The following is an 18,617-nucleotide window of genomic DNA, read 5'->3' on the forward strand; positions in this document are numbered from 1 at the left end:
ACTTGTTTATGTTGCAACGAAGACTATGGTTAATTTTCCTAAACTCATTAACCTAATGCTGAGTATGATTGCAAAGGAATTTAAGGAAAAGGAAGTGAAAATTCATTTTACTTTGTTTTCAAATCTTTTGAATCTGAAAACTATAATTAAAATTATATCTAAAAAGTATCATTAAAAAATAAATTAGAGAGAGAAAGAGATAGGCACACCACCCATGTACAACAAGCTAACAAGTGACACCAATAGGGACACAGGATAGAGCATCATCAAGAGGGGTAGGGATGTCATTTTAAAGAGGGGAAGAGAGAAATAGACACAATGGTGTTAGCTTATGGTGCACCAACGGTATGCCCAGTCTTTTTCCAATAAATTATCAAATAATTTATATAATTAAAATAAATGATAATTACTAAAGTTGTCTGTTTGAAAATTTTCATTTCCCCAAAGTTTCCTTTCAGGTTTAATAGTTTTCTTATTTTCTTTGAAATCAAGAAAAATCAACAATATTTTTACTGGCCTATTCTTCCAATAATAATTTGCTTGTGATGCATAGAACATTATGACTTGGCGACCACACCCAAGTCGCCCTCCCCTTATAAGACCCCCTTTGGGAGCACAAGACTACTCAAACATGAGCTCATAAGAAAGTTTCTCTTTGGAGCCCATGGCTTCATTACTTCCCAAAATGACCTCAACCAATTAGCCCTTCTTCTTCTTCTTTCTAGCTAGTGCTCTCTTCACCTTCATGCTATTTTACTGAAGCCTGATCTCAATTTTAATGTAAAAAGTACTGACGATTTTTTTTTTCCCTAAAAATAAAGGTCCCCCACTCACCGATGGGAGATGCCTTAGCGGTTGTAAGGGGGAAAGTGGCCCAATACCCCAAGAAGTGTAGGAGGCAGAGACCTCCGACTAAAATTTTTTTGGATTTGTTTATATTGAGCGTAATTGTACTTTCAATGATTAGGGTTTCTCTATGCAATGCGCAAGAAGCTATATAGAAATCTCATAAAGAGATGCCAAGGGTTGGGGTTTTGTAATTTCTTCATCGGAATAGTGGAAGCTCTGGTTATTGCTTAACCGTGGAAGTACCTAATCTTGGGTGAACCACATAAATCCCTGACACAATGTAAGCAGTTGAACCAATGCCAAACCTAGGCCATCGATGTGCCTGTTGGAAGAAAAAGAAAAACCCAAATTTGGGACCAAACCAACTGCAACTTCATTGCAAGTGATCGGAATAGTTGAAGCTCTGATTATTGCTTAACCGTGGAAGTACCTAATCTTGGGTGAACCACATGAATCCCCGACACAATGTAAGCAGCTGAACCAATGCCAAACCTAGACCATCAATGTGCCTGTTGGAAGAAAAAAAAAAACCCAAATTTGGGACCAAACCAACTGCAACTTCATTGCAAGTGGTCATGGCTAGTGCCAAACAAGTGAATGTAATGGGCTCCTGCAATGTCTTGAATATGATACATGGATTGTTACCTCCTCAGTTGCTGTATTGTTTTAAAGCATACTAGGCTAACTGTAACAAGTAGTACCATAGGCGAACACTACCTTAGCCTAGTGTGGCAGCTTCGACTTGAAGAGTCAGCAATGCCTAGGGGTGGAGGTTTTGGGATCGAACGCTATCGTATGCTAGTGTGTGTGGGTAGATATATGTACCACAAGAAAAGTGGTCTTCGGTGGAATTTTTAAACGCCGCCGTAGAGTGTGCAAATGCCGCTATATATCTATGGCGGCATTTATAGAAAACGCCACCCAAACGCCGCTATATCCACTGCCGCAAAATAACCACGGCATATTTTGTAAGCGCCACCATAAAATCTCTTCGGCGGTATTTATTTATAAACGCCACTAAATGACTTTGACGGAATTTATAAATAAATGCCATTAAAATATTATATACAACAGTGTTTATTATAACGCCACTATCATGATACCTCCACCTATTTCAACGCTGTTAACTAATGAACGCGGGTGCATATAGTGGCGTTTATTATTAAACACCGCGAAATATAATTTTATATTATTTTTTAATTTATGAATATATAGTGGCATGTGTTAGTAAACACCACTACAAGTAGTGTTTTTTTATTTTAAAACAAAAGATGTATTGTGGTGTTTACTAGTAAACACCGCTAAATGTTTTTTTTTTTTTTTTAAGTGTATTATTTTTTTATTATCTCATTATGTAACCTGTTAAAGCAAATGCCTACATTCTTTGTTCTGAATATGAATAAAAATGAATAGATTTTCACAACACCATACACAAGAATCTGGTAAATGGCTATCCATTACCTACAAAAGTTATGTTGGAACAAAGCATATAACAAATCACATTGTCATCATGGAGACAAAAAAATCCCATATCCATAAAGATGGTCATCACTTTAACATGAAATCTATAGCTCACAGGCTCCACTAACATAGTAACGTAATAAGTTTTTCAAAATAAAGTTTCACACATCATGGTGGCTAGGTCAATTCCCAAATCATACATTGCATGATCATTAGAGGCAATTCTATCAGTAAGTAGATAACCAAATCCTTGCAAATACCTAGAAAAATGAAAAATACAAGTCAAGTTCTTATTAAATATCAGAGGCAACATTATCGGTAATTAGATGAGAAAATCCATGCAAGTACTTGGAAAAATACCAGTCAAGTTCTTATTAAAAATCTATAAAAGTTCCATACATTTCATAAGTAGCAATTGTTCACAAATCGGTTTTATTTTTGAGTTTTTTTATATAAGGATGTTACTATCCCTATCAGATTACATAGTTAATATAATTTTATCTTGTGAAAGTGTGTAAGTTGTGAGCTCTCCTTCCATACCCTCCTTATTTTTCTCTTCTTTTTTATTCATTCCAGTGTTCGGAGTATTATTTATAGTCCTAAAACAACCCTTTTATCTTTTCTCTTTCTACTCTTCTTTGTTTTCTCTTTCTTTCCCATCACAGTCTGCTGAAATATCAAACCAACAAGCTTCTCAGTCCTTTTACCACACATATTTTCTATCTTCTTTTAGACACAAGAGAAAGATCATCATATAATCAGCATCCAAAGAACAAAAAGGAATGTGATGCAAAGAATTATTTTTATTATCAAGAAAGGTAAGCAAAGGATTAAGAGAAATTGCAGAAAACAAGTGCAAGGAACTTCTAGCAATTGGGTAATTCATTATAAGGATTTAAGTAATGGAATGATGGCAGCATAGTCAAAATAACTACACTACTTAAAGATAGTTTCAAGGATATAATATAAATTGGGAGAAAATGATTTCTTAAATAGTAATGTTATTAAATTAAAGATGAAATATATTTATTCAATAGTTCCCAACAATATGAAGTACAGTGACAGTGTATAAGTTTCTCAAGTATATACTAAAAAACAGAAAAGAAGGGGTAGTGATAATCAAATTCAATACTAACTATATTTCCTATAGACATTTTCCATTATATATATATATATATACCTTAAATTTGTGACATTTAATTTTCTATGACCTTTTTACACTTTTCAAAAGGGTTGTGATCGGGTGTAAGTCATGCTCATGCTTTTGCAAGGTGCAGGGAGGGGTGAGAACTAGGATCAATCCTAACATATCTAGACTCCCTACCATAAGAAGGGCAATATATCAAGGACCAATCCATTGATTGATGCGGATCCGGGTTTTAAAGACTGAAATCGGATCGCTTAGGGCCCACTCAATTAATTAATAGCACAGTTTTATAGTTAAATACCAAAGAGAATGACAGGTCTGTAAATAACTTGAAGTCTCTAATAAAGGGTGGCAAACTGGTAAATAATTGGTAACTCTAACATAAGAAGAAATCTCAAAGGGACGGCAACGTAAAAGATGGGGAGGGGTAGACTTGGAACTAAGAAATAAAATAGGTTAATTGAGAATAATAAAAGAAGAAAAGGGCTAATTCTAGGATTTGATAAAGCAAGGATGTAAAACAACTAAACCCAGCTCTTCAAACAAGGTCCTGGTACATGGAAGATCACATGCAGGTTCGTTACATCACCAACACTGTCGGTTCCATCCCTCACAGATGTCAAACAAGAACTTAGACCAAATTTTCCAATTCTGAGATTTCTCCAAGCGATAAACAGAGACCAGTTATGCAATCAATCGATTCACACAATAGGAACAAAGCTTTGGGGTTAATGTTATTGGATTTGAGTCGCCTCCATGGCAGCTTCCTTCAACCCAAACCTCTGATTCAGTCGGGCTATATATATGGATAAAACTATGACATACTATTCTAATTTCATTTTTCGGGTAAAACACATAATATTATGTTGAAATCATGCTTTCAATCAATTTTATTAAATGCCCTTGAGAGTCAGAAAATTACTTAGTAGTGTCTTATAAAAAATAAAAGAATGTTAATGCGGAGGCTCTTACATGCAAGCCAGTGCTGCCAATGGGAAGGCATGCGAGCATTTTCAGCATGGGGTAATGTGGTTTGTTCGCACCCGCTATGTCTAGGTGTAGACAACATCCAACATCCAAACAAAAAAAAAATTATGGTCACAGATGGGCCTCAACCTTTGAGGAAGGAGAGTGAAATCCAAACCCAAGCAATAACAACTGCCTTAGGTAAGAATGGGTTTCATTTTAGTACCCAAAAATAATATTCTAAAACTTTTATTTGTTCTCTGTTGTAGTGGGAATTTTTTTAATAAAATGAACGACCGTAATAGATGTCAACTCAATCCGAAGGAAATTATACAAAAACCTTACGAAATTATTATGAAACTACGTGACTAGAAATTGATCCCCATGATCGGAATTATATACTCTATAACATAGGCCTTATAACAGGCCATGCCCATGGGCCTAGACAGTTTGGGCAGAGAAGATAGGGAGGGGAAAGAGAATATTAGGGAGACCCACCAGGCCAGCTATTTAGTTGTCTCTAAATGTTTTCCAAAAGATAATAATAGACTATAATATTAGAATAACATTTGATTCATCTTCCGGATCACAATCAAGTATGAGTCACCATTGGAAAATTTTCAAATAAGACAATTTGTTGGGTTGCAATTGGTAATTAAATAAACAAAAACCCATTGAATCATCTAAAAAGTTAAGAAGAAGAAGAAGAAGATAGCCAAATGATACCAAATCATCTAAGAGTCTGGAAAAGGCCTTTATATATGGTTTGTTTCTATGGAGACTAGCACTACTTACAGGGTAAGTTTTTGGTTAGTAGATTTCCTTTGAGAATCATCAAAATGCATGGAGAAGTTTCAAACGATGTAGAGGTAGTGGTACCAGCTGCTATGGTTTGGGATATCTATGGCACCCCCCTCAAATTAGCCAAGGTCTCCACTGAGCTACTATCCGACGTCGTTGAAAAGATCGAAATTCTCAAAGGCGACGGAGGAGTTGGCACCTTGATGAAGGCTACATTTCCTCCAGGTACTTTACATACTTCTTGTTATAAGGACAACTTGGACACTCTCTTCTTAATGGCTAGGTTTTAAGGATGAGTTGTACCTAAGTCCTAATATATATATATATATTTTTTTTCCTTTTTTCTCTTTGGGATTCAAGTGTTTGATTAGTGATGATGCTTGATTATTTTTTAGGAAGTGGTTTTGATTACACAATAGAGAAATACAAAATTCTTGATCATGAGAAGCACTTGAAGGTTGCTGAGATCATTGAAGGAGGGCCATTAAAGCTTGGGTTTAGCTTGTATCGAGTGAGGAATGAAATAATAGAAAAAGATGTGAATTCAACTATTATCAGATCATCAATTGAGTATGAAATCAACGAAGAGTTCGCTGCCAATGTTTCCTTCGCCAGTACTGCCCTTTTGGATCTCCTTGCTAATGCAATTGGGAAGTATCTTGCGGAGAAGAAAGCTGATGACTGATAGAGTCCATTGAAGTTTTTTCATTTCACCTTTTTTAGTTGCTTTTGGAATAAGGATTTATACTTCACTTAAAGGGACAAAATGCAAAATTCAAATAATTCAACATCTAGATGGGTGTCAATAAGGAAATCCTATAAATATATATACACATATGGGAAGCCTTTTTTTTTTTTTTTTTTGGGAGGGGGGGGGAGCAGGGGAAGTGTGACTCCTACGACAAAAGCATCAACAAGGATGGCATTTTTTCCTTTCGTGGGGGTAGGGGGTGGTCATTTCACCCCTGTGTCTGGGCACAAGCGCAACACTCGTGGCACCTAGTCCTTTTCCTCAAAATTTTTGCATATGTTGTGGTTTTTGCACAAAAGAAGCAATCCAAGGGATTCAGGTCCTCTCCAGTTGTTGGAATGCGCAACACAGCATCTGATGGCTGGGAGGATCCAAATATACAGCCCAACAGTAGGTGCACACCCAAAGGTCCTCCCAGCTATCTGATGCATTCTCAGCGTCCAAGCAGTTGGAGAGGATCTGGTTCCTAATACAAGTGGTTTCATCAAGGCCATTACAATGGACCTCGAGCTTGGATGACATTGCCTTGTTGGGCCTGACTCCTGGGCATGGACAGATGGGCCAGCCCAATTTTTACCCAAACCAAGAGGTTATCATTTCATGCTAGTGAATGGGTTTAACCCAATCACCCAAGATTGGCTTTCCTACAAATTACATAGCAAGTCATGAAGTGTTGAGACATCTTATCTATCTTTACCTTTGCCAGAAATGTGTTTGCCATATATCTGGTCTACCAAGCGCAAGACAAATTCAATATGAAATTTCTGACCAGGAGGAAGTGTTGTAGGATCAGCCAAAGCCAAATATAGAGAAACAATGTTGCCCATCCCACTAACTTTCCCCTTTGGATACAATTGTACCTTCCTGTACCATAAATGTGGATGTTAATAAAGCTTTATAAGTAATTTAATCTAGTTTTTAATTAAAACTTTAATCATAAGAGACATACCATTTCTGATCTCCTGCATTGAATGTTTGGGATTCATAATATTCATTGTCTAACTTTGAGAAGTTCTCAATTCTCCAATTAGTCGTAGTAGCAATGGAGTCTTTTATCATTGTCAAGCATTTGCCTTTGCCGATACTTCTTTCTTTACAAAGACTTCAGCTCTGAACACACAGGTATCGCTGATAAGATATCTGTTAGAAGCATACATGAAAGACTTGAGACTGATAAATTGTTCGAAACCCCATTCGGTTTTCATTGCATGAAAACGCCTCCCAATTACCTTCGAATCTAAACCAAACAGATGCAGCTTTTAATAGGACGATAGGAAAAATAAGCCTAACATGCAGCATGGCCTTTGTGTGCAGACATAATGGGGGGTGAAACATGTTGGGGATCCTTTTACCATATTAAACATATGAATAAACCTATAGTTTTAGAATACAAGAATCATAAAAGATATTTAACCATGGATATAGTCCCTAAACCAAGATCAATGAAGTACTCCCTTCATAGATTTTAAAATATAAAACCATATAGATTTACCATATCTATAATAATCAATGGGACATCCATGACATAAACTATAAATGGGAATAGAGAAGTACCTGTGTCCCATGAACATAGATCATGAACCTTTGTCCCATGTGATTAAACATTACTCCCATGAAGATGACAATAACAAACTACGCAAGTGGAGTCCTTCTACTGAGATCTTCTGCAGCCTCTTACTCGAGGGTTTCCTTTATTTCTGTGCACTTGCTCTTGCGAGAAAGCCGTGCTCCCAAAACCAATAAGGCATTAAAGTAATGGCTGCAGGGACCGTCAGTATTCTATTTATAATAGAATCCCTAAAACCCTATTCCACTTTCACAATGGAAAGAGCTAGGAGTTTTCTAATCAGAGTGGGTCTATAATTGCTTGGGCCCAATGGATCAATCGGTATCAGTTAAGCCCACATAAAAATCCTAACAATCTCCCACTTGGGCTACACTGATACTGATGTCTTTCCATTGACTCCTGGCCAAATAATCCCAATACTCAACATCACTCAAACAAACTTTGATCCAATCAATAATCTCTACTGTTGAACAATAGTAGAAAATACACCTCAATATACGACATATAACTATCTAATGTTACAGACAATAGAAAATTATCAATCCAAATCGTCTGGAAACATATATATAAGGAATTGATATCATACCTGTGATCACATGAAATATACATTTCCTTATAGGTCCTTTCTTGATCTAAAGATCAGCCTACCTTGAAAACCTCACAGGTAGAAAACTTTGATATTAATCAATACTTGGCAAACTGCCCTTTTCTTGAATTAATATCGTACTTTGGCATACCGCCTATGGCTAACTGCCACTTCCATGGATTTAGGTTAAATACCACCTTAAATCACAAACTTTGGCAAACCGCCTGTGGTAAACCACCACTTCTTTGGACTTAGGCTAAATACAGCCATACATCACAAATTCTGACAAAATATCATCAATTACCTTGACTTATCGTCAATTACTTTGGCTAAGCATTGCTAAAAAACCTTAGCAGGCACAACTTTAAACTTTGACTTTTACCGTCTTTAAACTTTGGTTCTCGCTACCATGATATATTTGGTTAAATGAGATCATAAAAGTCCCACTAACCAAGCATATCAAAAACCTCAATAATACCAATGTCAGAAAACATGGCTCTTGAGTACTTTGTCGATAAACTTGGGTGACACCACCTTTGGGCAAATGTCACATTTACCTTGGGAAACGCACAATTGAACTGAATGTATCACTTTGGTAGGTTTTACTCATTCCTATTATGTTTTCCATATTTGAGATCAATATATGTACAGAAGTGTATGCTTTAATGTGCTTCTTAATCAACTAAGGACAACACAAACAAATGAAGCATAAATAGACATAAATAATTTAGAGAACAAGATTTAAGAGAAAATCATTTCAAAATTGCTCCAAAATCATTATAAACTTAATAGGGCAACAAAATTGTTCCTATATCCCTTCAGTTGTGCTTTGATCAGCAACAACACCTGTTTGGGTTCCTTGAGAGCTAAAACCAGATCCAGTAACACACAAGAGTCACAACCGTAACTACATTCTTATCCTTTGGGCTAAGAATGCACTGGTCCTCTTGTAAATCCGAATTTACTGTGAAAATACAATTACTTTTATCACATATGGGCTTAGAAACATTTAAGTTATAGTCCTTTCCATACATGTATTTTCTTTAACTTGGGTGACATCACCTTTGGGCAAATGTCACCAACTTTGCTGCGCTTGAAAAAACTATGAAAGAATAGGATGTGCCACTTTGGTGGATTCCATCCAATCCTTTCATAGCTTCCTAGAAATATACTGTGCAGCATAAAATGTGTGGAAGCTCACACCCAGTTTAATTCTAATATATTTATCCATCATAGGGTGTTTTAAACAAAACATTCAAGTACAAAATGACATGAATATGAATTTACTATATATTTCAGCCATAAATAATTCTTTAATATCATGATAATAATAAATCAATTCAAAACTCAAAATAATTCTTTTGCATGAAAAACAATATAGTACACTGAATTTATTCTCCCACTAGCAACCTAGTATACTGACCTTCTACTAGTAACATCCTCCCACTAGCAACCTAGTATATCGAATTTATTCTCCCACTGATCGAGCCACATAAAACAGCTTAAGATCCGTACTTTTATCCTCCCACTTGGTTCGACCAGTCATAAATTAATCCATTTATTGGAGAACACAATTCGTTAAATGTGACATACATATAAACTTGTTCACATAAGTCGAAAAACAAAAGAAAACCAAACATTTATCAATTAATGTTCATAAATAGGTTTTCAAAGAATAATGACAGTATTTAAGAACTTGGTATTGGATTGATCAAAACCGATACTGATCCAACCCAACCAATCCGAATTGATCCAATCGGAATACAAAAAAAAAAAAAAATAAACCTATAACCTCTGGTCATAGTCATGAAACACTCATCCACCTTATTGCCATTGATCAACTGCCCAATACCTTTTAGGGCAAAAATATTTGCTTTAAAAGTATAATACCAAACTATTGATTTGGTTTTCCTAGTATAGAAAACTAGGTCTTTGAGGCAAATGTAGACCTCCATATTCTCAAGCCACTTTTAAAGACATTCAGTTTAATGGTTCAACTCAAGGAAGAATAATCCATTCAATATTTAATTAATGTATGTAACACCAATAAAATCAAAACCAATATTACATCACTAACCATTAAACATAACCAGAGTATCAACCGAACTACATTCTCAACCTTTGGGTTTGGAATGCACTGGTCTACTCAAAAACTACAATGACCATGGGAGCTCTTCAACTTCGAAAATTACTGTCACTTTTGGATGAATAGCAACTTCTAGGTTAAGGTCTGCCCAAAGTACACTTGTATTTATGCTTATCTTTGATAATGTCGCCTTTGGGCTAACATTACCTAATTCCTGCCAATGATTTTCTATGTCTTTGAAAATAAGACAAAACCTTTGGGTTGCAAACCTATTGCAGTAATCTTAGATTTTACCACTTTAGTGGGTTCCATCAATTCCATTGCAATAGCTTACAACTACACCTGGCAGCTTAAATTTGTGAGTTATTTAAACATGAACTAAATATCATTTAAATGTAAAAGAACAAGCATATAACTAAAAAAAGTAAACATTACAATGTTCAATTATCAATTACTTCAAGAGTGTCAACCGGAACTATATTCCTGACCTTTGGGTCTGAAACATACTGGTCCACTCAAGTTTCTGCTATTACTGCGAGACTTCTTATAACTTTCGAAAAGTACCGCCATCTTTGGATGGACAGCATCTTCTAGGTTGAGAAATCCCTATTTTGTTTTTCACTTATTTTAATTTTAACATTTCTTTGATAATGTCACCTTTGGGTGAACATTAGCAACTTTGCTACCAATCATTATTCTCTGTCTTTTCAAACAAAGAAAACTTTGATTTGTATTCTATTACAATAAGGTTGAACTTTATCACTTTGGTGGATTACACCCAATCTTATTGCAATAGTCTACAAATTCATTCCGGTAGCTAAAAGTGGGATTGTTTAAGCATGAATAAAAAATATTCATAAATAAAAGCATGAACTACATTACCAAGAATAAACAAGCTCATATTCTGATATGCAAGTAATGTATGAGTTGATTTTCTTTTATTTCTTCTAATTAATAGAAAAATCATAAAGAATCATTAACCACCCATACTTGTAACTTGTACAAAACAAATCATAAAAGTTGATCAAAACTAGGCTCATAATATATTAAAACGAAGAGCACGAAAAACTGGACTCAACGCAAAAAACCAGGGTGAAAAATTCTTCACCATTTGCCCGTACGAGCCATTTGAAGTTGCAGAACTAAAAATATATCAAAATCAATCTAGTTTCCCAAACCAACCGGTTCGGCCAACCGGTCTAATCCGGTTTGAGCATATTGATTACGGGTCAATTGGTCAACGATCCGGTCAACCTTTGACCGAGTCAAACGGAGTTGGTCATGAGTTGACCCACTGCACCTCGGGTCAACTAGGTAGGGTTTCCGAGGTGACCCGAAGATGACTCGCCGCCGTTTTTTTTTTTTAAATTTTTTTTTCTCTCTTCCAGTAGCTGGTTTCCGATGGCACGTGCCGGCGTGTCCGGAGGTTTCCGATGACTTGTGGCATACCGCTGCAATCGTCTTTTCGTGCTCTACAACTTTCATGAAGAAAGTTTTCCCATACTGGATTTTTAAGTAATGGTAAAATTATGATTTTCATGATTTGGGACACAAACCCTATACAAAATCAATTTTCCTTGATTCTAACACTGTAAGGCTTGGCTCTGATACCAATTGTTGGGGATTCTTTACCATATTAAACATATGAATAACTCTATAGTGTTTAGAATACAAGAATCATCAATAAATCATAAAGATTAATCATGGGTGTAGTCCCTAAACCAAGAACAATAAAGTATCCCATCTTAAAATACATAACCATATAGATTTACTATATCTATAATAATCAATGGGACAACCATGACATGAACCATAAATGGGAATAAAGAAGTACCTGTGTCCCATTAACATAGATTATGAACCTCTGTCCCATGTGGTTAAACATTACTTCCATGAAGATGACAATGACGAACTACTCAAGTGGAGTCCTTCTACTGAGATCTTCTGCAGCCTCTTACTCTAGGGTTTCCTCTCTTTTTGTACATTTGCTCTTGTGAGAAAACCGTGCTCCCAAAACCAATAAGGCATTAAGTAAAGTAAAGTAATGGCTGCAGGGACCGTCAGTATTCTATTTATAATAGAATCCCTAAAACCCTATTCCACTCTCACAATGAAAAGAGTTAGGAGTTTCCTAATCAGAGTGAGTCTACAATTGCTTGGGCCCAATGGATCAATCGGTATCAGTTAAGCCCACATAAAAATCCTAACATTTCGATCATTGCCAATTAAAGTAACCCATGCCCTTACATCATCAAGAGGAGAGGTTTTTGTTCAAGTAGCTGACTGTTTTGACTTGATATCTCTCTGTACATTGTCGGATTGTCCCCTCCAATTTAGTCATTTTGTTCTCAAAAATGTTGACAGAGCTAGAAGCTTAAAATAAATTGACCCCATTAATAAGAAATAATATAGCTAAGGTAGACTGCAGTCACTGCACTGACTAAGATTCGCCTCAGTTTTTATATTCCTTAATTTGGATTTTGGTGGGAAGGGTTGGGTTAACCGAAAAAAAAAAAAAAAGGAATTGCATAATTTCTATTAAACTAATACTTGGGTTTACTTACCTTAATTAGCATTGTTGGATCATCTTGATCGAGGATTATTTCCATCTCCCTATCCATGTAAGTAAATCTAAAGTATCAGTTAATAACTGAAACAGGTTGTTTATAACCGCATTGAAATAAATTAGTTTCTTTTAATTTCAAAGATGATTTTTTTTCTTTTTTGCTCGATTTAGTTTTTATTTTGATTTATAATTAAAATTGTTGAATCGAACTGAATTACTTATTTTATATCGAATGAGGAACTGGATAAAATTATATATATTTAATATTTCAATCAATGTAGATATTTTATTCCTTTTTAATATATATATATATATATATGTATATGTAAAGTATGGTGAATTATGTCCCTAACAAATGATTTTTTTTTTCTGTGGTGAAGATGTAAAAAATTGGCATAATTAAATACCTAAAATAGAACCTAAATCGACTAGAGAAGCCAAATAAGGAATCGAATAAGAAATTGAATAGAAAAAAATGAAACCGAACTGAACTGAGTCAGTTCAATTTTATTTTAGAAATATATTTCTATTCTTGGTTCTATTCAATTTTAGTATATACATTTGCATCTTGAATTGAATCATCCAAATTGAACCCAATAGCTGACACTGAACCGATTGACACCTATAATTTCCTTTCACTTTTCAAGAAGAGTGGGATATCAAAAATTGATGTTGACCAATTGAACTCCTTATTGGTTTGGTAGTGATTTTGGTTGTTAGAGTCTATTGAAAGACCAAAACTGATCATACAAATTGAAAACAATTGTTTGCAATAAAAAATAAGACAAAATTGATAAAAATTAGGAAGAAAGAACGCCATCCATATGCACACTGTGTATCTAAACATAAGACACGGTGAAAACTAGAGAGGTGATTATTCTCTGAAGTGAGTGCATTGAGCATCGGATGGCAGAGAGCGTCTAGCACGCGCCCCAAGTTTTTGTCGGGCATCTAATACTCACTGCATCACTGCACTCATTGCAGAGGATGTTTTTGCGTTAGGGGGGGTGTCTTTCATAACATCATGTATCTGGGTGTAGAGAGCATAGATGTGTAATGTTCTTTTTCCCTAAAAATTAATATTTTTTTTATCTTTTATACATAATTTTTTTTTTTTTATATATAAAAAAATTTATTTCTAAACTGATAAAAGACGGTTAGGAGACCATTAAAAAAACCGATAATGGCCCGATAGCTATCGGTTTATGGTGGCTTATTGTCCTCAAGCACGATGCTGTTATCATTCTATAATTAATTCCTTAAATCTATGTAAACTGTGAACTAGCTTACCAGTTCATTTAGCCAAATTAGGATTCATGAAAATTTTGCAAATTGTCAACCATTTAAATTGAAAACGAACTGCCAACTAGAGCTCTAAACAGATAATGTTGTAGACGATAATGTGCCAGGAATTCTAACAAACTGATTATCAAAATTTTAAAGCAAAGAAGTGACGATAATATGGTAAATCATGAACTTTAATTTCAATAAAGAGATCTTCGATTTTGGAAGCGTTTTGTTCTGAGTTCGACTCCTCTTATTTCCTTAGGCCACCCACATGGGGGAGTTTAGTGCTCTTCAGTCAAATTCGGGGGTTCCTTTCATTCACGGGAATCCAACCCCCTATTTGAGCTCGATCCCTTGATCGAAATTGAGCTCCACCATAGGGTCCTATGCCCTGAATCCTAGATGGCGACTCCAAAAATCATGCTTTCCCCATCCCCCAATAGTCGTCAGACCATGTTTTGGAGACCATTCAATCCATTCACCCCCTGCGAGAAAAGACCAGAGGTGAGAAGGAGGAAAAGAGAGCAAAAAGAGTTCAAAAGCAAAAATGTATTTTCCCTTACAATTATCAAAATTTTAAAGCAATTAAAGGAGTGACGATAATATGGTCAATCATGAACTTTAATTTCAATAAAGAGATCTTCGATTTAGAAAGCGTTTGGTTATGAGTTTGACTCCTCTTACCTCCTTAGGGCCGCCCATATGGGGGTGTTTAGTACACTTCAATGAAAAATTAAATGGTTCTCATTCAATCTCGATATGATCCGATTCATGAGGTTGTGGGGTCAATATGGACCCACGGACTAATTAGACCCAAGGCTTGAATACCCATCATTAACGAATTAAAATAAAAAAATTAGAACAAAGAGAACCGAGCAGGGTTTTTCTCTAAGGTGCCTTTTATTACTTGTGCTTTGTTGACTATATTTATTAATCACCTAAAAAAAATCTGTAATCCCTTCTCTTTTTTTATTTTTTTGAATGAATTGGCATATAATCATATCTCTAAACCTAGCAAGAGGCAAGTAAATAGAACAAATGAATGATTTCAACAATATAGTTTCATCTTCTTCAATGCAAATCTTTTTGTTTTATTCAACAAGAGCAAAGAATATCCAAACCCAAAAAATGAGAGGAAATTAAGGGAGAAAAATGCAAGCAAAGCTAAAATATTAAAGGTATCAAAGCCCAACCCAAATCAAAGAGAAGATGTAGTCATTTAGATCTAAAGATAAGTCCTGAGCTGATACAATATGATGATTTCGAACGAAAGAGACACATGGCCTAATAAGGACTTTGGAGCACATCAAAAGTGATGGAGCCCTAGATATCACCTTTAGATTATAGAATTTCCAGTCCAAAGCCTGATATTGGGCTCTTTCCATATATAGTCGATAAATTAAAGCATCAAAAGCAGGCTTTCCAAGGGAGTCAATGTAAGACTTTTCATTGAATTAAAGTGGTCAAGAATGCAATTCCACTCACTATATAAGGATCCAATCCTTCTAGGATAAGGCCAGCATCAATTGCTAATTAACATGGGACCAAATACGCATGGGAAAGGAACATCTTGTTGTCTTTTATATAACTAATTATGCAGTAATTGTCTTTTGTGCAGTTAAAGAGTGGTTGATTTGGCACTGTGGTACTTAGCAAGTAGCTATGCATGGCTGCATAACAAAGTGAAGATCCATTAGAGGACTTCTGCAAGATGAACCCAGCTGATAAGGAGAACATTGATGAGTACCACCCCAATGGGGGTAGGGATGTCAATTCTAGGTCTACGCACATCAGTTAGATTGACCAAGCTTACCCAGAAAAACTTGAGATAAAACCGTTTACTAAATGTGTTAGACTCAAGCCCTTAAATAATATTCAGTCATTCCTGGTGTGAGGGTCCAGCACGATGATTGTTTGACCAGAATCAACCGACTAAGAGCCCGACTCAGCCCAACCCCTTAAGAGGCCGATTAAGCCCGACTATATACAATTCTATTTTAAGTTACATCAATGTTCTTGTGTGTTTTATTTTTTATTTTTTTCCAACGACGAGTATCTAGACCTTCAGCCTGACTATTCCCGCGAGTCCATACTGATCCCACAAACTTATGTAGTTTGTCTTGTTGTTGCAGTAACTTATGTATTAATAGGTCATGTTAAAATAAAGTCATTTATTAGCTACTACAAGCCCTACAAGTGTTTCTAAGCTACTGTATTTTGCATTGTAAGACATTGAGTATAAATATGGAATGGTTCATTACTGTCACAAGGTTGTTGTATATATTGCAAGTGAATGTGCATGGGTTATTCTATTGCCTTTCCGTTTTTACTGACTTTGTATTAGAAAGAGCATTATGTCATTTGACTGAAGGCTCACACACTTCACTTATTAGCCCATTTAGAGGTAAATGTTTAGTAGCTCGTTTAAAGTCCATCTAAGGGTTGTTTAGCCTAATTAAAGATTAGTAACCGACCTACCATTTATAAATGGGACCATGCCTAGCCTATAAAGACCTATTACTTAAATAGGTCGGTTACATTGCGGGATCCTAAAGTGGGGAAAAGAGACCAATTAGGCCTGACCGAAACCAACACGGACCCATCCAGTTGACACCCCTATACTAATTCGGGTGTTGTTATAAGTATCTTCTACTTCCCCTCTTCTTTGACTCGCATTATTTCAAGGAGTCTTTATAGTCTCTTTCTTTTGTTGATTGATCACAACTCGACTTTGTCCCCATAGAACCCAATAAATGAGTGCAACGATTATTGAAAGGACTAGCGAGACTGCTTCATCTAGAGGCTGATTTGCATTACCTGAATTGTACCATAAGGGACATCTACAATTTTAAGAAGAGTGATAAGCAGTATGACTCAAAACTCCAACTATTTCAAAGTACGTTCTTAAGTTCTTAATTGTTCTCAAAAGTCTCCTACACTTTAGTGATCCTACAAAAGATTACTAGGCCATTAAGGTAAGTCTTATCTATTTGTACTTTGAGTTTACTTTACTACAACATTCCAGGAAGCCCAAGTAATTTGAAGCACCTGCCCCAGCTCTCCCAAAGATGGCCTGGGCTTGATAGGTCTCCATTTGTCATTACTTAAGCTCTAGCCAATTTAACAACAAAAACATGAAATTTATGCTCATATACCAGTGAGGGTGCATGTGGGCTAATTAGCTTAGAAATTTCACCTTAGAAAACAATTAAACAAAATTTTCCATATTTAAGGGTCCAAGCAATTGAGAGTGCAAGGTAGGTGTTGCACCAAGATGTTATGAACAAGGCAGTTACAAAATAGAAAATTTGGTTTTCTCAAAATAATTAGTAAACTCAGTTAGATGAGAAAAGCATTACACAAATTTTTTGATTAATTTTTCGTTTTTGTTAATCTTTTTTCAATGGAGCAGTGTATCTCCTCTCCTATCGATGGCCATGCCGAAGGTGGGGGAATGATCCCAAATTTATCCATCATCTCTGTTGTTTTGTCTCTGATGTCTTCCTAAGCCCAACTTGTATATTTTTTCTCTTTTTTTCTGTTCTTAATACAAATGACCTTGTAGCAAAAAATAAAGAGATACAATAAACCTTTAATGTTCTAGAAGTTAGCCTAGACATATGATCTTAGATTAATCTGTTATCAATTTATCATTTTTTTGGGTGAATAGATAAATATATTAAATCCCAAAGGGAAGGGAAAAATTTACAAGGCAAAAATGCCACCAAGAGACACTAGGACTCGAACAAACAAAGAGAAAAAACAACATCCCAAAGACCGTTGGGAAATCAAAATTGGATCATCCCAAGAATCAATAAAAAGCTTACTCTGCAATCTTCCAAGGGCATCAGATTTTCCAATCGGTTGGTTGAACAAATAAAATAAGGGGCTAACCTAGTACGATGAAACTCCTCCTATGCCAAACAGAGACTTGACTAATTTCCCAATGAAACTCAACAAATCACTGTAGCCGGGGAAGCCCTTCTATGATTGTTTTACATTTATCCTTTCCTATAAACAACTTATCTCCATTTAGCTATGATGTTATCTTTTCAATTGGTTGAGTACCCGCTGAAATCTCTCTGTTGTGCAGGATAGCTTAATGGGACCTTCAATCTCAAGCTCCAACTCCTCACCATAAGACTGCTTCAACAATTCTTGGAACTCTTGGTTGGGCAAAAGCTTCAATGGAACAATATATCTCTTGCATTCTTCTCCCACATATATAGGAAGACACCCTTTAGGGACAGCAACACGAAGATCATTTTCTCCCTTGTTCAGCTCCGTGATGCGTCGGTAAGAGCTGTTGTCTGGGCTGCAGACTCTCATGAGCTTCTCCATGACTAGCAGAGCTTCCTCTTATCAAGTTCAAAGAAAGGAGAAGAAGAGAGTGCAGAAGGAAAAGAATGAAGATGAGAGGAACAGAAAAAGTGAGCTCTCTTGTTTTAAAAGGGGTAGATAGAAAGTTAGAAACCATATGATATGAACAGGTCAATGATCTTGTAAAATTAAAATAGGCCCACAGCAGGTGAGCTGACTCTTAAAGGATT

The 18,617-nt window shown here is 35.7% G+C and overlaps 1 protein-coding gene and 1 pseudogene across 1 annotated transcript; one reads left to right on the plus strand and one right to left on the minus strand.

Moving 5' to 3' along the window:
* The first annotated feature begins 5,189 nt into the window (after positions 1-5,189).
* On the plus strand, positions 5,190-6,057 carry LOC122063604 (norbelladine synthase-like). The gene is made up of 2 exons (XM_042627307.1): positions 5,190-5,449; positions 5,620-6,057. The coding sequence occupies exons 1-2, from the start codon at positions 5,263-5,265 to the stop codon at positions 5,907-5,909; spliced, it is 477 nt and encodes a 158-aa protein (XP_042483241.1). The 5' UTR covers positions 5,190-5,262; the 3' UTR covers positions 5,910-6,057.
* Positions 6,058-6,214: 157 nt separating this feature from the next.
* LOC122063603 lies at positions 6,215-18,408 on the minus strand (annotated as a pseudogene).
* Between the last annotated feature and the right edge of the window lie 209 nt (positions 18,409-18,617).

Source organism: Macadamia integrifolia, unplaced genomic scaffold (genome assembly GCF_013358625.1).
Source record: "Macadamia integrifolia cultivar HAES 741 unplaced genomic scaffold, SCU_Mint_v3 scaffold1380, whole genome shotgun sequence".
Classification (NCBI taxonomy): domain Eukaryota; kingdom Viridiplantae; phylum Streptophyta; class Magnoliopsida; order Proteales; family Proteaceae; genus Macadamia; species Macadamia integrifolia.